At 41.4% G+C, this 14,295-nt stretch overlaps 1 protein-coding gene across 5 annotated transcripts in view; it reads right to left on the bottom strand.

Moving 5' to 3' along the window:
* Positions 1-224: 224 nt before the first annotated feature.
* Mia2 (MIA SH3 domain ER export factor 2) overlaps positions 225-14,295 on the bottom strand; it is a 66,713-nt gene continuing 52,642 nt past the window's right edge. For all 5 annotated transcript variants that reach the window (XM_059279736.1, XM_059279737.1, XM_059279734.1 and 2 more), the window contains 4 exons: positions 13,793-13,948; positions 3,893-3,951; positions 1,795-1,996; positions 225-811 (listed from right to left, as the gene is read on the bottom strand). In XM_059279736.1, the coding sequence (XP_059135719.1) occupies positions 648-811; positions 1,795-1,996; positions 3,893-3,951; positions 13,793-13,948 (581 nt within the window). In that variant the 3' untranslated portion in view covers positions 225-647. The remainder of the gene's footprint in view (positions 812-1,794; positions 1,997-3,892; positions 3,952-13,792; positions 13,949-14,295) is intronic.

The following is a 14,295-nucleotide window of genomic DNA, read 5'->3' as shown; positions in this document are numbered from 1 at the left end:
ATTCCTGGTGCATCTGGAGGCCAGAAGAGGCCATTGGATTCTCTGGAGCTGGAGTTGCAGAGGCTTGTGAACTACCATGTGGATTCTGGGAACCAAACCCAAGTCCTCTGGAAGAGCAGCCAGTACTCTTAACCACTGAGCCACCAGCTCTGCAGCCCCAACTGCTTGACTTTTGAACCACTGAATTATTGGTACAGGTAAAAAGACTAATTTATGGAACCATGTTTATGTGAAACTGGCTGGTTTTATTATTAGCAATGCCAAACAAGACTTTAAATCAATTAAAATTTATTTCATTATACATAAAGTTACTTTTACATTTGTCTACAACCACGGTGAACACATTCCTGGTATAAAGACACAGCCTTTTGAGTTTAAGATATCCCCAACTATAAGATTACATATATAAAACTACCATAATTATGGATGAGGTAATCAAAGTAAAATATACTATTCAGAATAAAATAAAATGGAAATAATTTACTCATAAGATTCATATTTAAATCATATTTATTTACAAAATACTATCCTGAGAATTATAATTCCATTAAGCTTCAATTTGAGCAAAAATATAATCACATAAGTAATAGCAGTTACTTAAACTGAAAATGAGAAGAAAATGACTGCTGAGGGGACCAGCACCACTGTCAGGTCTCCTGGGGTTCTGGAGGTTCGGCTGCAGGTTCTTTTGAAGGTGGAATCAAGTCTGGAGGGAGCGCACGTCTACTTTCAGGATGTGGGGGTGGGGGGAAGAACCCAGCTCTTGGGGGAAGGTAAGGTGGAAAGCCCCTCGGTGGGTACACATTTCTCCCTGTTCAAAGAGCAAAGGGCATTGGAAGTTGAAACCCCAAACTACACACTTGTTAAAAACCACTAGCTCTGGTAGTTATTCTGATATTCAAACACCCACACCAGAATATTTGATCTCACAAATTAATTTTGACATTGAAAAATGTACTTCTTCAACTACATAGGATTAATAAGAATATCATTAATTTCAGGTATGTTTGTCCTATCTTTGCAGTTACACAAGCTCTCAATACACTCAAGGCTTACTTTAAAACAGGTTTTCAATGTAGTCAGATTTTCAAACTTACCATTCAGATCAGTGATTCTGACCTGATATTCTACTAAAAACATTTCCTGTAATGCCAAGGACCATCTTAAAACTTAACAAACAAAATTCATTTGATTCACCTAGAACTTTAAAACTAGAGATGAGATCTGAGAGCAGCTACCTAGGATAACTAAGCTGTCTTGTCTAGTACTTGAAAACATGATTTACTGTGTAGAAACCTGTGGTTCCAAAGGGTAAAGTATGCTGTAAAAGCAACAAATTATTTTCATTTTAAAATGTCAGGGTTTGAAGGAATTTCAGTTAGGTTCAACAAATAACTAAATATGATCTTAGATTTTAAATAAATATGATCAGGTGGGAACTATTTATGAAAAAGACTTTAAAACACTTTAGTCAGTAATCTTGACTAAAATATAAGTATTTTAATAATGAACACAATACATTTCTATCAAATTAAATACACATAATTTTAATCTTAAAACTGCTTATACATTCAGTGATTCTCTGAGCTATCACAATACAGTAAAATTCAAAATTAGCTAAGGAGGATCAAGGTGAAGCCTTGGCTTCCTTTGTTGCTGGACTGTAACCTGTGAGCCATGTAAACCCTCTCCTCCTCAAGCTGGTTCTGGTCAGGATTTATCACAGTAGCAGGAACTTGAAGAAAAGCACAGATAAACGTTGACACATACATGGACTCTTAAAAAAAAGCCTACCAGGGAATGGAAGACGTGGTGGGCCAGGGAAGTCGTTAGGTGGAGAATAATAATCTGGAGGAGCTCCATAGATGTTTCTTGGAGAAGGTGGGGGGAAGGGGCAGGCCCTTCCCATCAACTGGCTCCTTGGGTCCACAGGGGGAACTGGAGGACCCGGTGGAGGGACGAAGCCATGACCAGGAGCATCAGGCACTTTTGAGTTCTGTAACAGATTGACAGTCAGCAGTCAGTAAAGTGGCTCGATTCACAGCTCCTTTCCTGGGAGTGTCAGGCATAGAAGAAAGCGTGTAGACACCTACACCAAAAGCGGTCCATGACATTCTAGAAAGCTGGAGAACAGGCTCAGATTTTCACACCAGTGTCGGAGCCGCTTGTTCCCTATCATAAGTATTTTTACTAACTCAACAGAGAACTTAAGTAATAGTCTACCTAGCTCACACTAAAACAGGAGTTTATCAAATACACACTCAAAAAGAAAATGTTAAGATATTGATCATCTCAAAATGGCCAAAATCAACGTTATATTTTAAAACTAAAATATATTTAAAATTCAAAGAAATTCTGAAATTGTGTTCAGCTAGTAAAGAAGCTTTAAAATCCATCTAAAATACTTTTTTTTTTCTTTAAGGTGGGAGCTTTCAGGTTTCTTTCTCATTTCTTTTAATATGTTCTATTTACTTCACATGTATGGGGGTTTTGCCTGCATGTATGTCTGCATGTACATTCAGTATTCTCAGAGAACAGAATAGGGCTTCAGATCCCTTGAGACTGGAGGCAAGAATAGTTGTGAGCCACCACGTGGGTGCTGGGAACCAAACCCAGGTCCTCTAGGAGAGCAGCCAGTGGTGTTGTTTTTTTTTTTTTTAATAATTATTTTTAGTAATGGGGAAAGAAATTGAAAGTTGAACTTATAAGAGTAAAAAAAAAAAATTTCTTAAGGCAAAAAGGGTTTATTCAGATGCACACTTCAAGGATCTTGGCAGAGACGTTCAGATGGAAAGGGCTTGAATCAGCTGGTTATACCACACCCACAATCAGAAAGCAGAGACCTATGAGTGGATGCTGTTATTCAGCTTCCTTTCTCCACTTATACAATCCAGGATTCCAGCCAGGGAATGGAGCCATCCACAGTGGGGAGGTCAGTTCACTTCAGTGAACACAATCAAGATAATCCCCCACAGGCTTGCCCTGAAGCTCAGCTCCTAAGTGATTTGAGAATCTATCAAGTTGCCAATTGACAATCACCATCAGAGTTTGTAAATGTGTGTATATGAAAACAAATACAGGCAGCGTGGACACCTGGTGAAAGGCAGTTACTTTTCAGTATAATATCTCATGATCACCTTTAAGTCCTTCTCTTTCAGAGAAGCATACAAAAATATTCACAGATGAAATAACATACACAAGGGTTCAGTTCCAAATAAACTGGGAAGAAAACGAAATAATAGAGGATATAAATCAGCTGTGGTTTACTGCTGTAGTTTAAGCCTGTGTGATGGAGTAGATAAGGACTCCCATAATTCTAGCTGGTATCCAAAGGTCCATACCCACCTGTCCCTCCCCTTAACACTTCATTACATGTCGCTAGTGCCACGTTCACATCTACCTCACTCCTTTTGTACTTACTCTTCTCTTACTATTTGGATCTTAAAGCTACCCCCACGGCCTCTCAGTCCCCAGCCTGTGGTACTACTTGAGGTGGGGTAGAAGCCTAGTGGAAAGAAGTTAGGGCATAGCAGCCAGTGCTCTTAACCTCTAAGCCATTTCTCCACCCCATTATTTGCTGGGGTTTTTCGTTTGTTGTTGTTGTTGAGACAAGATCTCCTTATGTAGCCCACACTGACTTCGAATTCACAAAATCCTCTTCCCTCAGCCTGCCAAAATACCAGGATTACATGCATCATCAAAACCTGCTTGTGATTTGTACTATTTCACCAAAGGTTACAAGCCAGAAATGAAACAGTGCTAATAATGCTAAGTACAAGTATATTTTATTAATATCTTGTTATTCACAAAGTAGAGTAGCTCTAGCCTTGTTCTAGTAAAATCAAGAAACTGATTATGGATACATGGGTGGAATTAAATTTCCAGTACTTACACCAGGTTGATCTTTGGTATCATTTCTACTGGACTGCTTTTCTGAAGAGACTGGCCCATCTAGACAGAAAAATTAAACCAGGAAAAATTCATGAATTGTCACTTTATTCCTAGACATGTTCCTTGCCAAGTTGCTTTTGGTCATGGTGTTCTATCACAGCAACAGGAACCCCACCTAAGATCCTATCCTACTACAAACAGCAAAAGTGCCAAACTGTCTTCCATGGCCTCACAGCAGGGTTCATACTGTGAACTCCCTGAACTCTGCAATGGCTATGTCACCCCTCATCTGATTTAAGCTCAGGAGACTCCCCTGAAACATCTCTCCTGCACAATGCCAAGGAAACCACCTAGATGAAACAAGAGTCAATGGAAAGAATTATTTCTAATGAGCTCCCAAGAGTAAGAGGACAAGACTAAGGAAAGTTCTACAACTTCTGAAGAGAAGGCTCATTTATACCACCTTTCAGATCTTAGCAAAGAGCTGTCTCAGAGGATCAGAACTAGTCCCATGAAAGCAGAGGGCTAATAGAAAGCCTTATATTTACACAGAATGCCCCGCTTTTCTTCCAACATGGGCATGATTAAATATTAGGATGAAGTAGAGAAAACTAAAAGCTTAACTCATCCTTAATCAGGTCTCAAGATAACCATTAGCATTTTCCTTCCAATGTTCATCAAAATATCAGAAACTCAGAGTTCATTTTTTCACAAAATATATACATTTTGCCCTCCACTGACAAAAAGTAACCTGTTACTTTAGATCCAGGGCCTATCGTGGCAGGTATTAAGCAGTGCACTGTAAGACCCTATTTCTAAGGACACAACGTATTTCTGTTGGAGGACAGAGAGAAACCAAGCTGGAACTGGAAACTTCTTTCCTGCAGGCTAGCTTTTATAGTGCAGAGGTGCTATGCAGTCCACTAGAGAAGAAAAGTCCCCAATAGAACCACTGATGAGGCTTCGATGCTACAATAATGACCTTCCATCAAGATCAGCTGCTGGCTCAATAGTGCCATGACTCTTTGGGGGATGACCAACCATATTCTGATTAATTTGAAGCCCGCCTTACAGGAGGAAGTTCATGCAAAGCACTGCTCAAAAGACTGTGGCTCAGGAAGTCATGGTACCTAGAGGGGAACCTACTGCTGTTGTTTATCTAAATGGATTTGTTATCAAAACTAAGCCAAGCCAAACACAGTTCCAATCACATGGCTCTCTGGTGGGGCAGGGGAAGCATGCCACCCTGGTGAGAAGGGACAGACCCACAGTTTTCACTGACTCAAACAGAACTACAGGTTTTGGTGAGACTCTGATTCTCTCAGCAGGAGTCAGCAATGGAAAAGAGGCCCATTCTGTTACTCTATAATGACTTGGAGGGTGAAGGCTGAGCACCATCTTGAGAGGGAACCTATGAGAACAGAGATCAACCACAAATCAAGAAATTTGAATTCCTGAGAGAGAATATCCAAATTTAAAAAATCAGAAACAAACTGGGGTGCTGTGAGATGTCTTTCTGTATGCTGTGAATATATGTTGCTCTGATTGGTTGATAAATAAAGCTTCATTGGCCTGGCCGGGCGGTGGTGGCGCACGCCTTTAATCCCAGCACTCGGGAAGCAGAGTCAGGCGGATCTCTGTGAGTTCGAGGCCAGCCTGGTCTCCAAAGCGAGTTCCAGGAAAGGTGCAAAGCTACACAGAGAAACCCTGTCTCAAAAAAAAAAAAAAAAAAAAAGCTGCATTGGTCTATGGCAGGGCAGGATGGAGCCAGGTGGGAAAATCCAAGAGAGACAGTGAGAGAAGAAAGGAGAGTAGAGAGACGCTGCTAGCTGCCGCCAGGAGAAGCAAGATGTAAAAGTACAGGTAAGCACGTGGCAAAGTATAGATTTATAAAAAAAATGGGTTAATTTAAGATGTAAGAGCTAGCTAGCAAGAAGCCTGAGCCATTAGGCCTATAGTTTGAAAATAATATAAGCCTCTGTGTGTTTATTTGGGACCAAGCAGCTGTGAGACAGGGATGGGAGCAATTCGTCCCAACCACAGGGCCCAGGCAGGACACAGGACAACTTCCAGTTACACTTGGGGGGTGGGGGGAAATGACAACAGACACCAAGGAAATGCAAAGAATTATCAAAGACCTGTATTATACAAAATTGGAAAATGTAAAAGAAATGGTCAATTTTCTTGATAGATAACACTCACAAAAGTTAAGTCAGGATCAGATAAATAACTGAAATAGACCAATAACACCAAAGAAAATAAAAGCAGTTGTTAAAAGTCTCCCAACCAAAAAAGGCCCAGGGCCAGACAGTTTCAGCACACAATTCAACCAACATTCAAAGACCTAATAATACCAATAACTCCTAAAATTATTCCTCAAAATAGAAAGAGAAGGAACACTGCCAAATTCAATTTATGAGGCCACAGTCACCCTGATGTCCAAATCACACAAAGATGCAACAAAGAAAGAGAATTACAGACCAATTTCACTCATGAACAGTGATGCAAAAATATTTGCAAACCGAATTCAAGAACACATCAAAAAGATCATCCACTATGACTTAGTAGACCTCATCCCACAGATGAAGGGACGGTTCAACATATGAAAATCTGTCAATGTAATCCACCATATAAACAAACTGAAAGAAGAAAAATGTGATCATCTCATTAGATGCTGAAAAAGCCTGTGACAAAATCCAACACTCCTTCACAATAAAAGTCTTGGAGAGATCAGGGATACAAGGGACACACTCAACAAAATAAAGGCAATTTACAGCAAGTCTATAGTCAACATCAAGTTAAATGGAGAGAAACTCACACCAATTCCATTAAAATCAAGAACAAGGCAATGCTGTCCACTCTCTCCATATCAATTCAATATAGTACTTGAAATTCTAGCAAGAGCAATAAGGCAACTAAAGGAGATCTCAAGTGGATACAAATTGGAAAGGAAGAAGTCAAAGTATTGCTATTTGCAAATGGTAAGATAGTATACATAAGCAACCCCCAAAATCCTACCAAGAACTCCTACAGCTGATAAACACCTTCAGCAAAGTGACTGGATACACGATTAACTCAAAAGATATAAAAAGAAAGAAATCAGTAGCCCTCCTATATACAAACGAAAAATGGGCTGAGAAAGAAAGCAGGGAAATAACACCCTTCACAACAGCCACAAATAATATAAAATATCTTGGAGTAATTCTAACCAAGCAAGTGAAAGACTCATATGACAAGAACTTTAAGTCTTTGAAGAAACTAAAGAAGATACTAGAAGATGGAAAGCTCTCACATGCTCATGGATCGGAAGTAAAAATGGCCATTTTACCAAAAGTAATTTACAGATTCAATGCAACCCCCATCAAAATCCCAACACAATTCTTCACAGACCTTGAAAGAACAATACTCAACTTCATAGGAAAAACAAAAAACCCAGGATAGCAAAAATAATCCTGTACAATATAAGAATTTTGGAGGTATCATCATCCTTGATTTCAAGCTCTGCTACAGAATTATAGTAATAAAAACGCATGGTATTGGCATACAAACAGACATATCAATCAATGGAATCTAATCAGACGCAGATGTAAATCCATACACCTATGTACACCTTATTTTTTTATAAATAAGCAAGAAATATACAGTGGAAAAAGGAAAGCATCTTCAACAAATGGTAGTAGTCTAACTGGGTGTTGGCATGTAGAAGAATGCAAAGATATCCCTATCTATCACCCTGCACAAAACTTAAGTCCAAGTGGCTAAAGACCTCAACGTAAATTCAGACATACTGAACCTGATAGAAAAGGAAGTGGGGAATAGCCTAGAATGAACTGGTACAGGAGACAACTTCCTAAACAGAAATCCAATTAAAAAATGAGGTACAGATCTAAACAGAGAATTATCAACAGAAAAACCTCAAAGGGGCAAAAAACACTTAAAGAATGTTCAACATCCTTAGTTAGTCATCAGGAAAATGCAAATCAAAACGACTCTGAGATTCCATTATATACCTGTCAGAATAGCTAAGATCAAAAACACTAGTGACAGCTCATGCTGGAGAGGATGTGGAGCAAGGAGAACACTCCTCCATTGCTGGTGGGGTGCAAAATTATACAACCAATTTAGAAATCAATATGGTGGTTTCTCAAAACATTGGGAATTCATCTACCTCAAGACCCAGTTATACAATTCCTGGGCACACACCCAAAGGATGTGCTATCTGTGGCAGTTTGAATGTAACTGGCCCCCATAATCTCATATGGAGTGGCACTGTTAGGAGGTGTGGCTTTGTTGGAGAAAGTGTGTCACTGTGGGGCGGCCTTTGAAGTTTCCTATGCTCGGAATACCACTCAGTGTATCAGTCAACTTCCTGTTGCCTGCAAGATGTAGGGCTCTCAGCCACTACTCCAGCACGTCTGCTTGCATGCCACCATGCTCCCTGTCATGATGATAATGGACTAAACCTCTGAAACTGAGTGACCTCAAATGTTTTCTTACAACAGTTGCTGTGGTCAGGGTGTCTCTTCGCAGCAATGGAAACCCTAACTATGACAGAAGTGGGGTACCCAGGAGTGGAGTATTACTGAGACTATGTGTCTGTTGGAGAAATTTGGACTTTGGTTCTTTTGGTTTGGAAAGCAGTGGAATGCTTTAAGCACTGATTAATGTGCAATACTAGCAGGAGCATGGAAGACAGAGGCGCTGAATGTGACTTGATGAACTGTGGGGATCGAGAGGCTTCAGAGAAGAAGAATGTCAGTCTGTGTCCTAGAGACCAGTCTTGTGATATTTTGGTGAAGAAAGTGGCTGTCTTTTGCCCTTGTCTGAAGAGTCTGCCTGAGGTTAAAGTTAATTCCACTGGCAGAGGAAATCTCAAAACAGCCTAGTATAGACTCTGTTGTATGGTTATTATGATGATTTATTGTGAAAAGGAGCAAGCTGAGCAACAAAAAATATTTGAGGAGAAAAGGAGCACCAGAAAGTGGAATGGAGCTAAGTTCTGTGTTCAAGGAGATAAACAGATTAAGAAATGGAATAAAGGGAGCGGTGACCTCGGCGTAAGATTCAACCCATCTAAGTTTCCAACTTGTGAAAAAGAACCAAAGAAAAGCTTAGAGCCAGGTGTGGTAGTGCACGACTTTAATCCCAGCCAGCACTGGGAAGGCAGTGGCTGGCGGATCCCCCAGTTTGAGGCCAGCCTGGTCTACAGAGCAAGTTCAAGGACAGCCAAGCTTAGGCAGTGAAGGAAAATAGAAAGCTGGTGAAGAGGTAGCTGAATGAGGGGGCCATGTTCCAGTCCCAGCAAGCAACAGAACTTGGCAGCTTTGGCCATATGGTTCTGGCTTTAGAGTTAAGGACAGGAGAAAGGAGTTATAGAATAAAGTCACTGAGGCCAGGAGTGTGTCAGAGGTGTCCCTGAATAGCCTAGTGGAGAGGCCATTGCATGAAGCTGTGAAGGTGAAGCCTGGATTACCTTGGAGATCCCAAGATATTGGAGATGCCAGAGTCGTGGGATATCTGCCAAGGAGAGCTGCTGAGTGGAACCAGCCCGAGAGAAAGAAGTGTCCTGCAGTTAACAAAGCTGAACAGGGTTGGAGATCTGGAGTGTTTTGACATCAGACATGGAGATGCAGAGTTTGGAGTTTGCCCAGCTGGTTTTTGGTCTTGCAAATACTGGACAAAAGTCCAGTATTTCCTCACTATGCTCCCTTCCCTACATTTTGGAATGGTAATGCATATCCTGTGCCATATGTTGGAAGTGATCTGCTTTTTGATTTTGATTTTTTTTTTCTTTTTTTTCTTTTCTGGAGCTGAGGAACGAACCCAGGGCCTTGTGCTTGCTAGGCAAGTGCTCTACCACTGAGCTAAATCCCCAACCCTGATTTTGATTTTTACAGGTGATTACAGTTAAGAGATTACATGAATCTCCAAAGGAACTTTGGACTTTAAAACATTGTTGAGACTGTGATAGACTATGGGGACTTTGAAGTTGGACTAAAAGCATTTTGGATTATGATATTGTTACAAGCTTACAGGGGCCAGGAAGTGGAAATGTGGTAGTTTGAATGTAATTGGCTCCCATAATTTCATAGGTAGTAGAACTGTTAGAAGGTGTGGCTTTGTTGGGGTAGGCATGACCTTGTTGGAGGAAATGTGTCACCGTGGGAAAGGGCTTTGAGGTTTCCTATGCTCAGGATACTACTGAGAGTTTCAATTGACTTCCTGTTGCCTGCAAGATTAGACCTCTCAACTATTCCTCCAGCACCACGTCTGCCTGCATGCTACCATGCTCCCTGCCACGATGATAATGGACTGAACCTCTGAAACTGTTAACGAGCCACCCCAATTAATGTTTTCCTTTATAAGAATTGCCATTTTCAGCTGGGCAGTGGTGGCACACGCCTTTAATCCCAGCACTCAGGAGGCAGAGCCAGGCAGATCTCTGTGAGTTCAAGGCCAGCCTAGTCTATAGAGCAAGATCCAGGACAGGCACCAAAACTACACGGAGAAACCCTGTCTCGGAAAAAAAAAAAAAAAAAAGAGTTGCTGTTTTCTTGCTGTCTCTTCCCAGTAATAAAAACACTAAGACACCATTTTACTACAAGGACACTTGCTCACCTATGTTCATAGCAGCTTTATTTGTAATAGCCAGAAACTGGAAATAATCTAGATGTCTCTCAACAGAAGAATGGATAAAGAAAATATGGTACATTTACACAATGGAGTGTCACTCAGCTGCTTAGAAAAAAATAACATCATGAAATTTGCAGGCAAATGGATAGAACTAGAAAAAAAATCATTCAGAGTGAGGTAACCCAGACCCAGAAAAAAAACATGGTATATACTCACTTATAAGTGGACATTAGCTACTAAGTAAAGGATAACTATGCTACAGATCCAGAGAGGTTAAGTAACAAGGAGAGCTCAAGGTGGGATGCATGGATCTCCCTGGGAAGGAAGATAGAATAGATTTAGTGAGTGAACTGGGGCAGATGGGGATAGGAACAGAGGGATCAAGTGGAGGTGGAGGATAGGGAGAAAGAGTACTGGGAGTGATGACTGGAATTGGGGGGTATTTTAGGGGTGATCTAGGAACATAGTGCAATGGAAACTCCCAGGAATCTACAAGGGTGATCTCAGCTAAGACTCCTAGTAATGAGGATACAGAGCCTGAACCTGCCATATTCTGTAACCAGCGAGGCTTCCAGTGGGCAGATTGGGACAATCTAGCAACAAAACTTTCAACCTACAATTAGTCCTGCCTGAAAAACGTGCTGGGGTAAAGTTGGTTCAGAACTTGTGGGAGTAGCCATCTGTGGTGGTCTGAAAGAAAACGGTCCCTAAAGGGAGTGGCACTATTAGGAGGTGTGGCCTTGTTGGAGGAAGTGTGTCACTGTAGGGGTAGGCTTTAAAGCCTCCTATGCTCAAACTATGCCCAGTGTCAGTTCACTTCCTGTTGCCTGCGGATCAGGATGTAGAACTCTCAGCTCCTTCTCCAGCACCATGATTGCCTGCATGTCACCATGTTTCCCACGATGATGAAGATGGACTAAACCTCTGAAACTGTAAGCCATTCCAATTAAATGTTTTACTTTATAAAAGTTGCTGTCATCATGGTGCCTCTTCCTAGCAACTGAAACCTTAATGAAAACACCAACCAAATGAGGCTGAGAGATGGCTCAGCAGTTATGAGCACTGGCTGCTCTTCCAGAGGACCTGGGTTCAATTCCTAGCACCCACATGGCAGCTCACAACTGTCTGTAACTCCAGTTCAAGGGGACTGGCATCCTCACACAGACATACATGTAGGCAAAACACCAATGCACATAAAAATAAATAAATCTAAAAAAGAGAGGGAGAGGAGAGGAGAGGAGAGACAGAGACATACAGGCAGACAGACAGACACCAACCAATAACTGGTCCAGCTTGAGACCCATGCCATAAGAGGGACCACCCCTGATACTGTCTGGAGAGCCGGGAACCAGAGGCTGGATAGCCCAGAGACCTATGATTGAACCTACAATAGAACCAAACACAACCAGCAGAAAAAAAGAAGGAAAAAAAATTCAATGAAATGATTCCTAATGATACTCTGCTATACTTGTAGACTGGAGCCTAGCATAACCATCATCAGAGAGGCTTCATCTGGCAACTGATGAAAACAGATGCAGACTCACAACCAAACATTAGGTGGAGCTCAGGAAATCCTGCGGAAGAGGGGAGGGAAGGAATACAGGAGCCAAAGGGGTCAAGGACATCACAAGAAAACCCATAGAATCAACTAACCAGGGCTCACAGGGGCTCACAGAGACTAAACTGACAATCAGGGAGCCTGTATGTTCTTGTGGCACTCTTAATAGTAGGAGTGGGGATGTCTCTGACTCTTTTGCCTGCTTTTGGGACCCTTTTCCTCCTACTGGGTTGCCTTGCCCAGCCTTGATATGAGGGGAGGTGCCTAGTCTTACTGTGACTTGATATAGCATGTTCAGTTGATATCCCCAGGAGGCTTGCCCTTTTCTGAAGGGAGGAGGAACGGATCTGGGGGAGAGGGGAGATGTGAGAGGCTGGGAGGAGAGGAGGAAGAGAAAATTATGGTTAGGATGCAATATATGAGAGAAGCATACATAAAAAAAGGAGTAGTAGTAGCAGTAGTAGTCTGAATTCAACCAGCCACAAGCAGTGTGAGAAAACCCCAGGAAACAGCTGTGACGAGCTGGACAGTATGTGCAGCAAGAGCATAAGGTCAGGCTGGAAGTGAAAATCAGCCTCTGGGGCACACAGCTTGCTCTTCACTGCCGAAGACTGAGAACCTGGAGCTCCAGGACTGTACTTGGCATCCACAGATGCATCCTCGTGTGGTGGTTTGAATGGGAATGGCCCCATAGACACCTATGTTTGAATGCTTGGCCTACAGGGAGTGGCACTACTAGGAAGTACGGCCTTGTGGCCTTGTTGAAAGGAGTGTGTCACTGTGGAAGTGAGCTTTGAGGCCTCATATACTCAAGCTACACTCAGTGTGGCACAACCTGTCTGCCTGCAGGCTACCATGTTTCCCGCCATGATGATAATGAACAAAACCTCTGAAATTAATTGTAAGCCAGTCCCAATTAAATGTTTTCCTTTATAAGAGTTGCCGTGGTCATGGTGTCTCTTCATAGCAACTGAAACCCTAACTAAAACACCTCTCTATAGGCAAGCCACACCTGGGAAATTTAGAAAGTAGAAGGTAGGTCCTGCACCTGTACATTTCCTTCACTCCCAAGTAGGAGACACCTGCCAGCCAGAACATTGGTCACCCCAGGGAGTATGATCTGGGTAGTCTCAAGAAAGGCGGGAGAACTGCTCAGGATGCAGGAGGATTGCTGAGAGTTCAAGCAGCAGTAATAAAAGAATTTTAACAACTATATTTGTGAACATATATATAAAATCCCTCAAGATAAGTAACTAAATTCTGGGCAAGAAATGTGTGCTAAGACAACAATGGAAATTTTTACTTTTGTAGCTCTACATCCCTAACATTGTTCAGATTTTCAAAAATAAGCATGTATTACTTGTATAAGCAATAATAATTGGAAAAGCTTCCTGTAATGTGAACAGTCATCTCATAATACTTTTTAAATACTCTTTATTTTTAAGATAAGTTTTTTTGTTTTTGTTTTTGTTGTTTATGTATACAATGTTCTGCCTGCATGCCAGATCTCATTACAGATGGTTGTGAGCCACCATGTGGTTGCTGGAAATTAAACTCAGGACCTCTGGAATAGCAGCCAGTGCTCTTAACCACTGAGCCATCTCTCCAGCCCCAAGATAAGATTTTTAAGATAAGAACACATATGGTCCTCTTCACTGTGTCCCAAACACAAGATGTCATGCAAAAATGAACACTGTTGTTTTCACATACCTGGTGGAGGGACCATCATCCTTCGGTCTTGTTCCCATGGAGGTGACAGGGACTTGTCAGAAGGTGCTCTCGGAGCACCAGATAACCTGTCACAGCTTGACTCTCCTCTTTCAGTATTCATCTGATGGTCCAGAAGACTCTCAGGGCCTCGTGGGCCTAATTAAAGAAAACCCAAATCTATATTATCTCAAAAAGTGTCACAAAAGACCTACTGCCGAAATCAAGATGCTTTTTCAAAAGTGAATACAAATTCAAGGAAAGCTTCCCTAGAAAATATTTAGATTATAATTCTACCAAAATCATTTCTAAGAAATGGGAAAATAATTTTGCAATGTGCATAAATAAATACTTTCTTTCAGACTGGAATATAGCTCAGAGATTAGAGTATTTTTGCTTAGCTAACAGAAGGCTCTGGGGTCAACTCATAGCACAAAATAAGTAAATAAATATCCAACAACACTTGCCTATAAAATTCATCTTTATGAATTACCATCATCATTATT

Source organism: Peromyscus eremicus, chromosome 14, assembly GCF_949786415.1.
Source record: "Peromyscus eremicus chromosome 14, PerEre_H2_v1, whole genome shotgun sequence".
Taxonomy (NCBI): Eukaryota; Metazoa; Chordata; class Mammalia; order Rodentia; family Cricetidae; genus Peromyscus; species Peromyscus eremicus.
This window is presented reverse-complemented; position numbering and strand designations above follow the sequence as displayed.